The following is an 18,411-nucleotide window of genomic DNA, read 5'->3' as shown; positions in this document are numbered from 1 at the left end:
ACACTTACAACTTATGTTTCATGTATTTTTTTGAAGTGCATATTTGATAAGTAGTCTAGGTTTGCTTAGTAGTGACAAGGAGGTTTCTCTTTTTAAACCTCCTTGGTAGTGATTAGAGACATGTCATTATGTAGCAAGTGGCAAGACCTACTAGTAGTGGGGGGGGGGGGCTGAGCAGCATATTTGTGTTTGAATAAAAAAAAACAGAGCAGTAGTTTGTTGGGCTAGACCATGGGAAGGTGAACATTGTTTTGATTTTAATATGCATTTGCCTTGCAAATATTACTTCTTCCCACAGAAATGTAACTCCCTGCCGATCAAACCTGGTATGATAAATGTGCACCTGGTGCCACACACACATGACGACGTCGGCTGGCTCAAGACAGTGGACCAATATTACTATGGAGGTACATGTTATTCTGTATCTAATTTCAACAAACTAGTTTTACAGTCTGATAGTTTAAAGTTCTTTTGATAGGGTTTAACAGATTGCAACATTAATATTGAAAATTACATGTACCTGCACCAGACAAATTTTACCTGCACCACTTTAAGACGTATGTATCATAATAAATTTGTTCTAAAACTATTACCAACTTTCTTTTGTACTTCATACAGGTGGTAACATTCAATGCAGCAAATAAAGTTAAACACACACGGTATACAACTATGTTTATATAAATCCAGTACATATGGACCTGGACCAGTGAAGGTTAGGTGCCGGTAAGATACTTGATACTTGACATCAGAAATAAACACAGCCCCAATTGCACAGCCCCAATTTTACCTGAGCTAAGGTGCAAATGTACCCAGTATGTCAAGCCCTGAAGATAGATAAAGGATCAAGTTATGAAATTAGAAATAATAATAATTGACAATGTCACATATTTTTCAGCAAACACCACTATCCAGAGGGCAGGTGTTCAGTACATCCTGGATGGAGTCATCCCACAGCTGGAGGCTAACCCCAGGAGGAGGTTCATCTACGTGGAGATGGCCTTCTTTAAGCGCTGGTGGGATGAACAGGATGAAGACATGCACGGGAGGGTCAAGAAGCTTGTGGACGAAGGTATGTCTTAAGATGTACCCTATTTCTGTTAACCTTCGTAAAATTTGTTTGTTTGTTTATTGTTTATTTTACCAGAGAACATATTGCCCTGGAGGGCGGTTTTCAATGCACCTTGGGGGGCAATCCCCAAACACAATAAAATAATAACAATATAATACAACAAAAAGTAATCACTGAAGAAAACTTATGTACAATCAAGGGGCAAATTAAAATAAGGTAACTTAAGCACAGAAGAATAAGCGGTCCAAAATAGGCATACATCAAATAATATCAAATCGATCATACAGAAATGAAAATAAATGATAAGTGCATAATATTAATATTTGCATATCAATGTACAATTGGCAGCATGTTTTCCAAAACAACATGTTTTCCATTAAAAGGAAAACATGTTGTTTTTTCTCCGTTTCTCCTTTGTCTCCAAACAAATAATGTCAATGGCCTGGACCAAACAGCTTACACCATGGTAACTGGTGCTGTAGCAGACACCCTGTGGTGTTGGAATACATTATGTAGCAAGTGGCAGGACAGAGTTGGGGGATGGTCATTGCTCATGCTGTTGTTAATGTAAGCTGAGTTTCCAATTGAAAAGTTTTCTCACAACCTTCCAAAGAAAGTGATTCTTATCTTGGCCTCTCATTGGTATTTCTTTTTTTTTTTCAACTAGTTCCTGAGTTAGAGGTAAGATATCTTAAAAGTTCCTTTCTTTCCACAGGCCGATTAGAATTCATCAATGGAGGCTGGTGCATGAATGACGAGGCAAGCACACATTACAACGCAATCATCGACCAGATGACACTCGGGCTGCAGTTCTTAAACACGACGTTTGGCGAGTGCGGGCGACCTCTCGTGGCATGGCACATTGATCCATTTGGACACTCCAGGGAACAGGCTTCAATTTTTGCCCAGGTATAGGAATTTTAGTCTCTTGCAAAATATAATGTGATAAAATAGGTACTGTGCCAATGTACTAGTATTTATTATGTTTGCCTTCACAAAAACATAACAATATTGTTTTTCTCCATTGCTTCGGATTCTTCCTAATCTTTCCATTTTAAACTAATAAGTTCAATGACCTGGACCAGACAGCTGTCACCATGGTAACTGGTCCTGTAGCAGACACCCTGTTGGATTACATTATGTAACAAGTGGCAGGACAGAATTTGAGGGGCTGGTCAACATACTAGTATGTATGAAGATGTTTAAGTAATTAAGAATGCAGCAGTAGTTTGTTAGCCTAGACCATGTGAAGGTAAACGTTATGCATTTGTTTCGCAAATGTGCAAATGTTACCTTTCCAGTCAAAGTTTAAACCACATGCACATATGTGACAGTATTGTTTCTATCTCTCCCAGATGGGATATGATGGGTTCTTCTTCGCGAGGCTGGACTATCAGGACAAGATGAACAGACTGAATCTGAAGAACATGGAGGAGATCTGGCGGGGCAGCCCCAACGACCTTGGCAAGGTCGCTGACCTCTTCACAGGTACGACAAGGTCATATCATAGCTATACAATATTGTCAGATCACTGCAATGTATTTTTTCTCAGACATTTTTACATAAAATTCAGCAAGAGGTGAAAATGTAAATACATGTATATGGTACTACTAGTACAGTAGTTAGATGCAAACTACAAGTTATGTTGAAACTTAATTCAGTTACATGATTATGATGATAGGCTAGATGAAGCCATATACAAATATTCAACTTATCTCTGCACAATTTATGTCGTATCTAATTTATAAAGATCTGAATCAAAAAAGATCACAAATCAAGAACATTGGATATGTACAGTAGAACTCTCAAACTAATATTCACATAAATTATGATTTCACAGTAATAGGTCACACTAAACACCAAGAAAATAAATCTTCTGAAAAAGTTTCTGTATTTTCTGTAAGTGTGTCGTACACAAAAGTGCATTGTTGACAAACAAATGTACGTCTCCTAGGGGCTCTGTTCGGACCGCTCTATACTCCACCACCTGGTCTATGCTTTGAGCTCTTATGCCAAGACCCTCCCGTGCAGGTAAGATACACACCTGTCTCTTTACCATTTCTTGTCACACAGGTGACCTGTTTGCCCACTATGGACCCCCAGAAGGACTGTGCTTTGGGATACTGTGTAATGGTCAACCTGTACAGGTGAGCTTAGAAGGAGGGAGGACATGTGGCTACTATGACTCAACAATCTACAACACCTGTGCAGGGCTCAAATCATCCCTTGAATGCACCTGCACCTGCAAATTGGAAGAGTGCATCTAACAAGCCTATAACAGCCATGTTATTATGCAGGAAGTAGCCGTATAGATTTTTGAGGCTAAGTATTAATATATGGTAAAAGGAGCTAGTTTGATTCGCATTTCCAAGTGTTGACAATTTGGCACTTAAAACTCAAGAAAACTTGTAATTAGTCCCTTTTTTCTTTTAAATCAAAATATGGAAATCCTCATATAACAACAATAATATACATGTACTACATGTGCTTAAAAAGATGGTTGGCTAGGCATATAACTTATTTGTTTGTGTAAAGGTACAGGTCCTAATACCCATGTAACTGCACCTGCATCTAAATTTTTTTAGGTATTTAGATCTACTTATAAAAGAGTTGAACATGTTGGTAACTGTGTACTGTATATCACATGTCTCCAGGATGATCCCAGGCTACATGATTACAATGTGGAAGAGCGGGTGAAAACTGCTGAGAACAGGTCCATGGAACAGGTCAGTGGGAACACATGTATGATTGTGAACACATGTATGTTTGTGAACACATGTATGTTTGTGAACACATGTATGTTTGTGAACACATGTATGTTTGTGAACACATGTATGTTTGTGAACACACGTATGTTTGTGAACACATGTATGTTTGTGAACACATGTATGTATATTGTTTGTGAACACATTGTATGTTTGTGAACACATGTATGTTTGTGAACACATGTATGTTTGTGAACACATGTATGTATATTGTTTGTGAACACATGTATGTATATTGTTTGTGAACACATGTATGTTTGTGAACACATGTATGTTTGTGAACACATGTATGTTTGTGAACACATGTATGTTTGTGAACACATGTATGTTTGTGAACACATGTATGTTTGTGAACACATGTATGTTTGTGAACACATGTATGTTTGTGAACACATGTATGTTTACGAAGAATTGAGAGACTTTGCAGCCAGGTCACAACAATTTAATTTGTCAGTTCTCAGATATTAGAAAACAACACTTTTAATTTTTTTCAGTCTATTCATTTATTTAAAATTTAACATCCAGGCATCCAGACTGATTACAAAGGTCAAAAATTACAAAGACAAGTACAATACATAGTTACCAAATATACATCATACATAAAACAGTTTCCAAAAGATTATATCTAAGAAATGACACAATTGCTTAATGACAACACATTCTACTTGATATAATAGTAAATGTAACGAAAATCCCAGAATCACAAAAATGCAACTTTTGTTCCAAGTTTTCTTCAGATTGGAATAAAAACATGAGAATGTAGTAAAATGCAGGGATTCATAAAACTACTTGTGGCCCTATGATGTCTTGATAATGATAATTTTGATGACTGTCTTCGTAATGATACCAAAGTAACCTATCCTGTACTGTTTGTATTTATCTTAACTCCAGGCAAAGCACTTCCGTACAGAACACATCATGTGGACCATGGGGTCTGACTTCCACTACCAGGCAGCCAACATATGGTTCAAAAACATGGACAAACTCATCAAGTACACCAATGCTGGGGTAAGATATTGTCTGTAATGGTAAATGTAATGTCGATTGCACCTGCATCTGCATACTAGACCTGAACAAAACCATGGTTTCTGTTGAATCTTTGGTCAATGTTGCAGCAGAATTATGTTCTAAATTCTTCTGTATCTGTATCTGTATAGCCGGTATAACCGCCTTTCGGCGTAACACACCAGCTGTGTGATATGTATGATATCTTTTCAAACACAACACTGAAAACTACAGACAGGCTGTCATCCTTAAATATGCAAACCTTAAAAACTGTCTTGCATTTTTCAAAGTGGCATCATTGAAGGCAGCTGAGAACTTAGTAAAAATGGTGGTACATGCATCATTTTTTTAAACATGTAAGAAACAAGGAGGAGCCAGTAAAAACCCTTCTGGTCCCGGGCCGGGGTTCGAACCCACGACCTCCCGGGCCCCAGTCAGACACTCTAACCGCTCGGCTGAAAAGGCCTAGACCCGTTTGCCGGATCAGTTGGTAGCGCCTATGAACCCCCCACTGTTACACTACTCCCCCTTTTCTTTTCACTGTCTCCTGTTTCTTACAAACATATCAACTGAAAGACAAAGAACATGAAGTAGCCTTGTTTGTTACAGGATTAGGCAGCAAAAATATTTTTTGTAGCAGAATCTTGGTAAAATTCTTGTTGTTTGTTTCAGAACAAGGTAAACCTGCTGTACTCCACCCCATCCTGCTACGTGTACCACAAGAACCAGGCTGCTGATGTTAAATGGAGCTACAACAACACGGACGACTTTTTCCCGTACGCCGACAAGCCCCACAGTTTCTGGTCGGGATACTTCACCTCAAGACCCACCATCAAGGGTTACGTCAGGGAATGTAACAATTTCCTTCAGGTGAGACACATACGGAGATATGGCATAATGTTTAGGGTGTTTGGCCCTGAACCCAGAGGTACTGGGTTCGAATCCCCTGACATGCCCCAACATGGTGCCCTTGAAAAAGGCACTTGGCACTATACACGACTTTCCTCACTTCACTCACTGACAGGTTTAAATGAGCACCTAGCTTTGGTTAGGGATATAGCATCCTATATAGGACATTAAATGGAGGTCCCATGTTTGAGGAGAGCCACACCTTGAGCTGTTAAAGAACCCACCATACTTATTGAAAAGAGTAGGTATTCTTCCCGGTGTGAGTGGTTCAAACCTTACAATTCTACAAACTTCAGATGGGATATTATCCTTAAATGCACAAACAAGACCTTAAATGATAAGCTCTGTAGAAGTGCTAACCACATATTGAATTAAATGTGTTCCTGTGTTGAATGGATGTCATGCAGGTTTGCAAGCAGCTAGAAGTGATAGCTGGGCCACTGCCATTTAAAAATGGAGGACCATCATCACAAAGATTTCGTAAGATTATTTTTTGTTGTTATTGTTTTATTTGCCTTTGTCATTTGACCAAGTGTGTTTGCTGAATATAGCCCATCCATTCTACATTCAGAAAAATCAGAACTAGAAGATAAAAGATGAAAGAATCTATTATTATTTGAGGTAAACAGTCTGTACCTCAACTTGAAAATGTCCATATAGTAGTGTCATAGCAATGATGACTATATACATATGAATATTATGTGTTACACTCTACATTTGGGACCACATTTGTAATATTGCAGCCAGTTACCAAAATGTCAGAAAGAAAACCCACTGGTTGTTGAATAAACCTTGAATATTATCATGAAAGTAACTGTTCATCTGTGTTGGTAGTTACATGTTTAAAGTTAAAACTTTTGGTCCAACCCAAAAAAATTCTCTTACCTCAGAGCTTTCCATCAGTCTCTCTGGTCTTCCTCAGTAGACTGAACCAGTGAAGCTTGTCACGTGGCTTCTTTGAAGTGTGACGTCAACACTGGGTCAAAGGTATCTGGTAGACGATGAAGGTCCCCTTCGCGGTTCAATGTAGGCTTGAATATAATATAACCTTGAATATATCGTCTCTTGCCAACTTGATGAAATTACTCACATATTTACTCCCACTGTTTCAGGAGAGGCCATGGCAGTTGCCCAACACCACGATGCTGTCAGGTAAAAAGGGAAATACCATTTCTTTTGGATGAATAATTTTTTTTGCCATAGAAACAATATTATTAGGCACCAAATGCACTAGATGCCTTTAAATGCCTTTAAACACTGATCTTTTATTACTTTCTTCACTCTAAAATGGAGTGAAAAATTAAGCCAAGCACAGATCAAGATAAAATGACACCACGTAGCAATTCCAGTCATGCTTGGCATATAACTTTTTATTGTATTTCTTAGGATATTTTTATTGTGACAAAATATTACTGTTGCTTGTAGTGGAACTGAGAAGCAACACGTGGCCAACGACTATGCCATGCGGCTGCACGCAGGTGCTGTGGAATGTCAGGTGAGTACATGTATGAAGACACCTGCAGCTGTACATGTGTGAACACAAGCCTTGTATGGGCTACAAAAATTACTTCAAAGCCATTACTTTTGTTTCATTTATTCATTTAGCCAGGAGACCACATATTGCCATTGTTTTATAACAAGCAATTCAAATTAAAACTTAACAGGCTATTGGGCTACCTTAAGTTTAAACGTCATGTTAACTGTCCTGGGGTGATGTTGTTGTTGTTGTTGTTTACAGGCAGTTGTGGGCCGTGCTCTGACCAGTAAGATGAAGAAGGGAAGTGTGGACCCTCCGGCTGCCCAGTTCTGTACCTACCTCAACATCAGCATCTGTCCCACCACTGAGGACAACGACAATGTATGATTTCTCAATGTATACATTCAAAGCATCCTTGCAGTACATCCTATATGTTCCTATTTTTACCTCCGGGGGAGGAGACATCCTTCCGCGGAAGGGTTTTGTGAGAGATTTAGATTTTCATGTTCGCAGCTGTTTCTCGCGTTTGGCTGGATGGATTCTTTTGAGACTCGGTATATGTTTTGCTATTGGGCTGCAGATGATGCACGTTCTTTTGTTTTGTATATGTATTTTCAGGAATGAAAATGGTGCCTTTTGGTGGCCCCAAAACACCCCTTTGAGCGTGTAAATTGTCGCGTGTTTAAGTTATTCTCGGTCTGGTCCACGTATAAGACCCCTCGATAAATTCTTTGTTTAATACCCTAGTCCTGCGGCGCGCAACAGTTGTTGTTGTGCACAAAATTCAACACCATCAACTATACATAACAAACAACATATAAAAATATACAATAAAAAGCCCGGAGGTATAAAATCTCAGAGATTTTACTTGTTGTCTATGGGACCATTAATGTACAATCAGGACTTACTGTGTCTGTTGCTTAGCATTAACAAAGCATAGGTCCATATGAGGAAATAGAAATGGCAACGTGTACATGTCATGGTATTCGGAGAGGATGGAAGAGGGGTAGGGAATCGAAAGACGGGAGGATAACATCAGAGAATGGACTGGTATGACACGAAGTGAAACGTGAATCAAAAAACAAGAAGTATGAAGAAAAGGGTTCATTAGATCTTCTCTGGTGCCCCATTGGTTGAAATGATTAGACTAAGGGATAGATAAGATGAGATGTTCGAATATGTTGTAATATCTGGTATTTTGTGCCAGTATTATAGGCTGTTGTTTTCCTTTGTCCACAGTTTGCAGTGACCGTGTACAATCCCCTGGCCAGGCAGCTGACTGGACACTACCTCCGTCTGCCTGTCAACGGTCAAGCTTACACTGTCTCTTCACCTAAAGGCACATCAGTGGAAACACAGGTATCTGATACTAACAAACATGAAATATGTAGTGTAAGAATTCTCTTCCTATATGTAGTGTAAGAATTCTCCTCCTATATGTAGTGTAATAATTCTCCTCCTATATGTAGTGTAAGAATTCTCCTCCTATATGTAGTGTAAGAATTCTCCTCCTATATGTAGTGTAAGAATTCTCTTCCTATATGTAGTGTAAGAATTCTCCTACTACATGTAGTGTAAGAATTCTCCTCCTATATGTAGTGTAAGAATTCTCCTCCTATATGTAGTGTAAGAATTCTCCTCCTATATGTAGTGTAAGAATTCTCCTATATGTAGTGTAAGAATTCTCCTCCTATATGTAGTGTAAGAATTCTCCTCCTATATGTAGTGTAAGAATTCTCCTCCTATTACTCTAGCCGGACAGAGTTTTTTCTGTGAACTCAATTTATTTAACATAACATCACATCAAGTGCAACAGGCATGAAATCTTGACATGAAAAACTATTTTCTGCATTTTGCAGTGCAAATTCTGCTTGTAGACTAAGCTTGTTTGTTTATTTATTGTTTTGCCCTTACAAATAAAATAAAATGTCAAATGAAAGATAAATAGATGGAAGAGCTGGAAACCAGGTAGTTTATCTTTGGCCCTCCCCAATACTACAAGATTAAAAAATAAATTACCCTTAGGTACCACACCAATTTAATTTCTTGGTTAACGGATTTTTCTAGAAAAATAATGGAGCGGGCGGGCGAAAAAAAATAAAAATAAAAACAGGCCTAGGCATCCTATTATGGGCCAAAATGGTTATGATAGGAGACATGAAGTCAACATACCAGGCTGGTTCAAAATTTAAACAATGAATTTTGAACTGCAAATGATACCACTGCATTGAAATATGGGATGACTGTAACAAGTAGCAAGAAAAGGACTGTCTTCAACTGTTCAGGGCAAAATATGAGTATCTTGCAGTTGATTCTGAATTTTTACATGTATTTTTATTTGCAAATCAGAGAAAAATGAAGCGGCGAATCCGTTAACCAAGAAATTAAATTGGTGTGGCCTTATTACTCAATGAACCAAATTTTAAACAAAGAAGACAAAATAACAGGAACTAAGCAAAAACAATTCGATAAACTATTGAAATTGTCAAGAAGCTTAGTCAATGACATATTTATTTTAGGCATACTTAAGAAAATATAGAATCATAACTTCTTACCCCTGTCCAGATGCTGAAGGTATCTCCTCGTACTGTGAAAGTGAGGGGACCACGCGGTAATGCCACCAGTGAACTGGTCTTCCCTGTCACTGTGCCAGCTCTGGGCTTTAACACCTACCTGGTCAGTCAGGCCAGCAAAAGGAATACAAGTAAGGAACAACTGTCTTTGCAATTTAAAGGCATCCGAATGATACAATGTACTTTCAGGGCGGCAAAAAAAATTATAATCAAGAGGAGAAAATCTATCTTATATTGACATTTACTGACATTTCTTAGCACATATTCGTCATCATTTTATACTTGAAGCATTTGAAATAACCTCAAAACGAGCTACCTGGCAGTACTAGCTAGAATCAGACTACGATATGATACATGCAACCATTTTGTACAGTTGTCACTTGTACAGGTTTGACTGACAGGCTTAACTATAAACAAATTTGAATGGATATTGAGAGCTAAAGCACCCTGGCATGGAAAAAAAAAACAAAGAAAGAGGAATAGAGAATGCCACTACATTTTCATTGTTTTATGTATGAGATGTTCTCTTATTCTTATTCTCTTGTTTTTTTTAGGAATGGAAAGCCTGTTCATGCCACAGGCAGAAACTAAGTTAAACGTGGTTTCAATGATGATTCCCCAGTCACCTATGATGAGAGGGGACACTGAGATTCATAATGAGGTATGTATGCAACATTGACCAAACATCCAACAGAAATTGTTGTTTCATGCAGGCACATCATGTTCTGCCGACATCCTAGAATGTTGATGTTCAAAACAATGTCAGCTCACAAATGTTTCCTTTTTTTTCCTTCAGCATCTAAGCTTGGTGTTTGACAGCGCCACTGGTTATCTGAAGACTGTGACAAACCTGAAGAAAAAGTTGACACTAAACGTGAACCAGGCGTTCTACTGGTACAACTCCAGTACTGGTAACAACAAGGACAGCACCCAGAGGTCTGGAGCCTACATCTTCAGACCTAATGGCACAGAACCACTCACAATAAAAACCAAAGGATCGGTCATCACCAAAGTGGTTCGTCCCGTCTTTCTTAATGTCATGATTTGTTCATTACCAAGATTCTTGTGTTGTTCAGAAGAAAGAATACTAGTACATGCACAAAAACAGGAGTTTAACTGCAGCACCAAAGAAAGCCGCTAGGGGCCAAAAATTTTATGTGTGTATGCATGTGTGTATGAGAGAGAGAGAAAGAGGGAGAGAAAGAAACAGACTGTATGTTTCTAAATAGTAAATATGTTCTACCATCTTGAAAGTTCATCTGTGTTGGTAGAGGTCATTATGCAGCAAGTTTAAACTGTAATTTCCAACACATCTGAAAATTTGGGTGAGTCCAATTTCTTGTGTTGGAAATTACAGTTTAAACTTGCTGCATAATGTTCTACCATGTTATGACATGCAGTTTTCCTGTAATATGCTAGGAGGTGCTTATATAGCAAGGACTCTGAATGTACATGTATTGCATTGTGCTAGAAGCTACTTGTTTGTTTGTTTGTTTATTGGTTCGCATATATTTAAGAACAATAAAATGAACATATTACTGACAATAAAATAAAATGCTGGGGAAAGATATGAAGCCATAGTGGCTTGTCTGGGATCTTCCCCAACCAAATTAATTAACAACTGAAATAATGCTAACAAATCAAATGGTAATAATAAATAACAATACGTAATTGATAAATTTGATCAATATGATCAATATGATAATGGTAACAAAACAAATAGTAACAATGAATAACAAAAGTGATTGATAAATAACGCTAATTAGAAATGATATGTTAAAACATAGGTTAACAGAACTTTAACTTGAAGAATCATAATACATGTACTTCACCTCAGTTGAGGATGGCAAAAGAAGACAATGTGATGAATTAGTGTAAAAACTCTTTGCATCTGCTACAGGTGGCAGGAAAGTTGGTACAGGAGGTCCACCAGGTGTTTAATGACTGGGTCACGCAGGTGATACGTCTATATGCTGGACAGCGTCAAGCTGAACTGGAGTGGACTGTCGGACCAATCCCCTTCAAGGACGGTCTGGGGAAGGAAATCATCACTCGTTTTGACTCCGACTTAAAGACTGACAAGTTAGTGCACCTTCACTGTGTTAGATGACTTTTGTGACTTTTCCGTGTGTCTCACGCTAAAAAGCTATCTACGAAATTTTTGCAGAGCAAAGAACACACAGACAGAAACAGAATTTTTCTTGCAGTAAAGCTACTAGGGGAACCAAAATATTGTGTGTGTGTGTGCGCGCACATGTGTGCATACATGAGAAAGAGAGAATTGAGAGGGACACTTTGTTTCTCTGCACTGCAGTTCTTGTGTGTCCTGCCAGAGGGCACTTGCTATCAAGGGTAACTGTCTGATTGTCACCTTCACAATAAAATGCATGTTGCTCCTCCAGGAAGTTCTACACCGATGCCAACGGGCGGGAGATCTTGCAGCGTGAGCTGAACCACCGTCAGACATGGAAGCTGAACCAGACTGAGCCTGTGGCTGGCAACTATTACCCTGTCAACAGCAGAATCTTTATCAAGGTGAACTACCAACATATATGTCATACCTGGGCCCTGATAACGTTCGATATGGGTGTTCCAGCCTGTGTGTTACCACACGTCAGTTATCACACATCTTTGATGGCCCAGTCACCAGAAAACTCAACTCAAACTGATTTTACCATGATGATTTTTCACTTCTTTTCATCAAAAATCAATGTCAACACAGAGCAAGCATGAAAATTAATGAGATTGTCATGAGCAGGGATGGGGGTGTTTGGTTTGAAGTCCTAATTTGTTTCAGTCGCAGTCACATTAGACAAGTGTTTGGCTTGAGCAACTCACTTGATGCTTACAACTATGTCAAATAAAATTAAGATGCAGAAAAAGCAGTCATTATGGCCAGATGATCGGCTTATAGAGGTGGTTGCCTGGGTAAGTTAGACTGTAGTATATTTGTATAGCTGGTAAGTTATGTTGTTGTTTTTTCCTTCAGGATGCGAGCAAACAGCTGACTGTCCTGACAGACAGGTCTCAGGGTGGCTCCAGTCTGAAGGACGGCTCTCTGGAACTCATGGTGAGGGCTTACAGTCTTCATAGGTCTGACATATTTTTTTGAGATTGTCAGTCATTCCAGGGCATTTTCACTCCTGCAGAGCAACCTCTTCCTTGACTGGCTCTATTCTCGTCTGAGTCTGTCAGAATTGGTCACGTTCAAATATAATTACCAGTAAAATCATATCATTTTAACAGTTCAACATGCCAGCATGGTGCAGGTTAGATGCAGTTAAATGTAAGAAAAACCTACACAGCTCTGAATTTTACCTGCACTAACCTGCATATGCAGGTGGTATTTCCATCCCTGCATAAATTAGTATTTTGCTGTAATTGATTACGTGTTTAAATGTCCTTTAACTTAAGTTTCTGTGTTCCTGTGTAGGTTCATCGCCGGATGTTCTACGACGATAACTTTGGTGTTGGGGAAGCCTTGAATGAAACAGGTAACCAATCCTGACACAAACATTTTGGAAACTTCATCTGTCATATTTTCAACAGTTTCAACAGTTCATTCATAAATAGCCAAATGCAGACCTAGTGTTTCATGTCCCACTTTTATATGTAATTGCCTTGTGCGTCTTTTGTACTTATGTAAAGTCCACACAATTCAGGAGTACTATGTACCCCTGCTATGTTGACTGTTTTTAATAAAATTGAAATTGAAAATTGAAATATCAGTCTCGCAGCCTGTACAAAAACATGCTGAATAACACTGATTTTTTTATAGTTGATTGTCTGGAAAATACAAATTAACATTACAATACATATACAACCACACAAACACAAACATTACTAAAAGCCTCACATGGGCACTAAAGTAAAGACTAGACCGTCCTAAGAGTCTTACTGCAAAGACTTGTTGTACAGGCTAGTGGTGCATACCGGTTCACTGGACTTGGATCCGGACTTGTAAAAATGTTTAGGTTCAAGTCCAAAAAAACCTAAAAGTCAAGAACCGAGTCCGGACTTATTACCATAAAAGACCATTTCACATACCCCTTTTCTTTTTAAACCACCTAAAACCTTCCGTAGATTCCAAAATCTTTGCTGCAAAATGAAGAAAACATTGCCATCGGGCATCGTCAAGTACCAGCCTCCATGTTATGTGGCCAAAGTTTCACCCAGACAACATTGCAAGGTTGCCAACAAGCAATTTTGTATATGCCATGGGTTTAGGTCCGGACTTAAGTCCGGACCTGAACCTAAACCTCTGGACTTGAATCCGGACCTGAACCTGAAATTGGGTTTAGGTATGCATCACTAGTACAGGCATATCTCTCCTTACTTCATCAATAGCAGCAATGACCCAACTGGCTCTGACAAAGTCCATGTTTTTTCACCCATATGAACAGGAGTATTTGGAGATGGCCTGGTGGCACGTGGCAAACACTACCTGATGTTGGAATCACCTGCGGACTCTGGCCAGCTGCACCGCACCCTGGGGGAACAGCTGTACATGGCACCTGCCGTCAGCTTCACACCCAACACGCTCTCCACTCAGGACTGGAGCAACAACTTCAACATGGATGTAAGAAATCTACACGGCTTTTCTCTGGTTCTCATTAAAAATACTTACTGTGTAGCAGCTTCTGGAGTGCTGTAAATTTTTACATATCTTCTCATTTTTTTTGCCTTCCTAAAGATGGAGGTTCTGTTTTGGGTTGGGTTTATGAGTTCAAACGTATAACTCATGATACTTTGAAAAGATTTGTTTGAATTTTGGCACATGGTTAAATATTGAAGTCTCAAGGAAACATGGTGATTTTGGGCATTTTAGTACTGTAACAGTATTTTCATAAACTTTTCAGAGATTTGGAATGTCAGATTTCTCGTTTAATTTTGTGCTTTTCAAGGGAGCAAACTCACCACTCGCCAGCATTTTGACCGTGTTGATACTGTTGTTTTCAACTGTGAACTCAAATACGCTGGAATCAGCAGTTGTTTGTTATTTGTTGTGTTGTTAGTACACAGCTCTGAAGCGTGAACTGCCACCCAGTGTCCACCTGCTGACCCTGGAGCTGTCTGATGGAGACACAGCCCTCCTCAGGCTGGAGCATCAGTACCAGGCTGCCGACCGGGGGACGCCACAGACTGTCTCTCTACAGGTACCTAAAACAACACATTAACCTTATTCACAGACAATTCAAATTCTATGCCAAAAAGCAGTTACTCAAGCAACTGGATATGATTTTGGAAACGGTCAGACTTTTCAGCTAGTATCCACTACTAGCTTTCGTCAGTGACTGAGAGACCAGAGGAGAAATGCAGGTTTATGAGCACAAACAATTGATTGATATGCAAACCTGCTTATAAACCTTCATTTGTCTTCTGGTCTCTCAGTCACTGACGAAAGCTAGTGGATACTAGCTGAAACATCTGACCATTTTCAAAATCATATCCAGTTGCTTAAGTAACTGCTTTTTGGCGTATTGTATCCAGTTGCTTGAATAACTGCTTTTTGGCATATCATATTACCTGGATGTCTAACCTTCATCGACGTAATTCAAATTCTACTCCTGGAAAAATTACAGAGATTATTTCCCGACGTTTCAAGTGACACCTGACACTCTTCTTCTCTATCACTAATAAATTGGGTAACCTTTGTCAATGCCCCTTCAGTCTAAATAATGTGGATTTTCCTCGCTGCCTTTTTTTCAGGGGCTGTTTGAACCATTTGAGGTTGTGACCTCTAGTGTGGAAGAGCTGACTCTTGGAGGAAACATTCATACAGAGAAACTACATCGTCTGTCATGGAACACTGGTGAGTCTTATGGGTAGCAAGTAGGTAGGAAAGTGAGTTGAGGCATAGGTGTTGGGAAGATGTGCGTGTGTGCTAAAAATCTGTTAGAATTAATTATCTTTAAAGCTATAATACAGCACTTTGGTACAAATAACTGCTATAAAAGTATGATTTTCATGTGCATAATGTCAAAGCTACAAACATACATTTGCACATATTGATATCTACTAATTACCTGTAGTTATTAGAGAATAACCTAATAGCCTAATTAAAATCTAGTTATTCTCTAATAACTACAGGTAATCAGTAGATATCAATTTGTGCAAACGTATGTTTATAGCTTTGACCATTATGCACTTGAATTACTTTTATTGCAGTTATTTGTACCAAATTGCTGTATTATAACTTTAAAAATAATTACATTTGAGGCAATAAAATATGATGACGTCATCCATATGGTCCATAAAATCATATTCATAACCCTTTTGTACCCAGGTATCAATATTCAGTACAACTACAGTTCTTTCTGAATTTCTTTGTGACAAAACGATGGAAAGTTTGAAATGCCAAATTAGCCAGTGAGGACACCTAAACAGTGTTGCTCAATGCACCTGACAAATGACCACTACTATGCATAGGTAACACTACAGGCATAGATTGGTTACGCCAATAGATGTCAGTGGATGTGTATTTAGTTAGTGGCTTAAAAAACTCTAAATGCTTTCCTGGGGGTTTAAAATCTATGATTTCTTGTTTTCACAGAGGAAGGCACCACAGGAAATGTATCCCAACAATGCTGGGACCCCAGCTCTGCCACTGTCAGTCTCAAACCCATGCAAATCTGCACCCTTCGCTTCCACGTAAAACGCAGGTGGTAACAACTCACAACCTTTAACTTCACTATTAGGCCACACCAATTTAATTTCTTGGTTAATGGATTTTTGTAGAAAAATAATGGAGCGGGCGGACGAAAAAAATAAATGATTAAAAACAGGTCTAGGCATCCTATTATGGCCCAAATTGGTACGATAGGAGCCATGAAGTCAACACACCAGGCTGGTTCAAAATTTAAATAATGAATTTTGAACTTTTAATGATACCACTGCATTGAAAGATGGAATAACTGTAACAACTAGGATGAAAAGGACTGTTTTCAACTGTTCAGGGCAAAATATGAGCATTTTGCAGTTGATTCTGAATTTTTACTTTTATTTGCAAATCAGAAAAAAAATGAAGCGGGCGAATCCAAGAAATTAAATTGGTGTGGCCTTATATAGTTTTCAGGACACGTAAAAAAGATAAAATGTGTGAGTCTACTCTGGTGGTGATGGAATTATTTGTAATGACAACTGAGGTGTGTGTATAGTGTATGGTGTTACAGAACTGAGGTGCATAGCAGTTTTATGTTACTGAAAAAGAAAGCTTTCAAAGAGTGTCTGCTTCAAATCATGGTCAGGATTTCAGGGCACATTTCGTTACAAAATGTGAACCAAGGACGTGTTTTTGTAGTGCAATCATCAGTTTAGTACAATCACTGAACATGTACGTATCTTCGTACTTTGGTGAGATACCAGTATACTGGTATGTAGCAACAAATATGTGAATACTAAAGTATCAAGCATATCTTTCCAGTACACACTAGGATAAAGGACACAGTGAAGTCTGTACTCCAGAAACTACAAGGATACACGTTGTACAAATTCTTTTTGTTTTGGAAATTATAAATGTCTACAAATGTCAAATAGAATGTGGGAAGTCAACACATGGGAAGGAGTAGCAAAAAAGTACTTTTTTTCAGCATCATAAAAGATCATTCATTTGAAACCAACTGAGTTTCAGTGGCACATACATATAGAATGTATGGCCACATGTAGGACAATTTGACTCCCTTCGCTGCATGGACATATAGAGAAAATTCTGCACAGGTTTCACTTGTTTTATTACTTATCATTGCACCAGAGATACAAGGTATTGAAGTCTACAGTCATACACTTCAGAAAACCTTTACTTGTTTATGACGTAATATGTAAGGCTTATGATTTTGAGGTGTTAAATATAAAATCAGTAGTTACCGGTAGTAGTGATGCATACTGGTTCACTGGACTTGGATCCGGACTTGTAAGAATGTTTAGGTCAAGTAAGAACCGAGTCCGGACTTATTACCATAAAAGACCATTTCACATACCCCTTTTCTTTCCAAACCACCTAAAACCTACCGTAGATTGCAAAATCTTTGCTGCAAAATGAAGAAAACATTGCCATCGGGCATCGTCAAGTATCCGCCTCCATGTTATGTGGCCAAAGTTTCACCCAGACAACATTGCAAGGTTGCCAACATGCAATTTTGTATATGCCATGGGTTTAGGTCCGGACTTACAAGTCCGGAACTGAACCTAAACCTCTGGACTTGAATCCGGACCTGAACCTAAAATTGGGTTTAGGTATGCATTATTAACCGGTAGATTGCTCTACTGTAGTCTCCAAACATGACATTCAATAGCTTGTTTTAGATTATTATATGAGCTTTATGGTGTGATTCATCATACAAAATTACTGCCACAAACTGAATGCAATGCTGCTAGAAGTTTGAGAAAGTGGATGATAAAAGAAAGGAGACCAAATCTGTGGTGTGGTGTGTCTCATTCTAGTTTCTTTCATTACAGATTCTCAGACATTTTTTTTCCTGAAAGACCAGCAAGTAGAAAATTAGCCTCCTTCACAGTCTTGTTGGGCGTTTTGCCATGGAGAGAAGGTTTCGCGCGAAACCTTCTCTCCGTGGCAAAAACTCCCTCGGCAGCAAATCGTCCCTCGCGGCCGCATAT

The 18,411-nt window shown here is 38.7% G+C and overlaps 1 protein-coding gene across 6 annotated transcripts in view; it reads left to right on the top strand.

Moving 5' to 3' along the window:
* Positions 1-18,210, top strand: part of LOC109485500 (lysosomal alpha-mannosidase-like) — a 21,424-nt gene extending 3,214 nt beyond the window's left edge. The window contains exons 2-25 of one of the 6 annotated variants that reach the window (XM_019789184.1): positions 299-407; positions 896-1,069; positions 1,785-1,978; positions 2,425-2,557; positions 3,143-3,216; positions 3,724-3,795; positions 4,726-4,842; positions 5,512-5,709; positions 6,156-6,228; positions 6,861-6,900; positions 7,174-7,243; positions 7,487-7,606; positions 8,465-8,584; positions 9,791-9,929; positions 10,353-10,459; positions 10,595-10,813; positions 11,699-11,880; positions 12,201-12,333; positions 12,788-12,868; positions 13,232-13,292; positions 14,202-14,377; positions 14,814-14,954; positions 15,508-15,610; positions 16,352-16,581. In XM_019789184.1, coding sequence (XP_019644743.1) covers positions 299-407; positions 896-1,069; positions 1,785-1,978; positions 2,425-2,557; positions 3,143-3,216; positions 3,724-3,795; positions 4,726-4,842; positions 5,512-5,709; positions 6,156-6,228; positions 6,861-6,900; positions 7,174-7,243; positions 7,487-7,606; positions 8,465-8,584; positions 9,791-9,929; positions 10,353-10,459; positions 10,595-10,813; positions 11,699-11,880; positions 12,201-12,333; positions 12,788-12,868; positions 13,232-13,292; positions 14,202-14,377; positions 14,814-14,954; positions 15,508-15,610; positions 16,352-16,467 — 2,952 coding nt within the window. In that variant the 3' untranslated portion in view covers positions 16,468-16,581. Of the gene's footprint in view, positions 1-298; positions 408-895; positions 1,070-1,784; positions 1,979-2,424; positions 2,558-3,023; positions 3,101-3,142; positions 3,217-3,723; positions 3,796-4,725; positions 4,843-5,511; positions 5,710-6,155; positions 6,229-6,860; positions 6,901-7,173; positions 7,244-7,486; positions 7,607-8,464; positions 8,585-9,790; positions 9,930-10,352; positions 10,460-10,594; positions 10,814-11,698; positions 11,881-12,200; positions 12,334-12,787; positions 12,869-13,231; positions 13,293-14,201; positions 14,378-14,813; positions 14,955-15,507; positions 15,611-16,351; positions 16,582-16,858 lie in introns of those variants that run through there. The other 5 variants (XM_019789181.1, XM_019789179.1, XM_019789183.1 and 2 more) reach the window with 5 other exon arrangements.
* The last annotated feature ends 201 nt before the right edge of the window (positions 18,211-18,411 follow it).

The sequence above is a fragment of the Branchiostoma belcheri genome, unplaced genomic scaffold (assembly GCF_001625305.1).
Source record: "Branchiostoma belcheri isolate BF01 breed outbred unplaced genomic scaffold, Haploidv18h27 scaffold76, whole genome shotgun sequence".
Taxonomy (NCBI): Eukaryota; Metazoa; Chordata; class Leptocardii; order Amphioxiformes; family Branchiostomatidae; genus Branchiostoma; species Branchiostoma belcheri.
The sequence above is the reverse complement of the archived record's forward strand: the minus strand, read 5'-3'. Positions and strand labels throughout refer to the sequence as shown.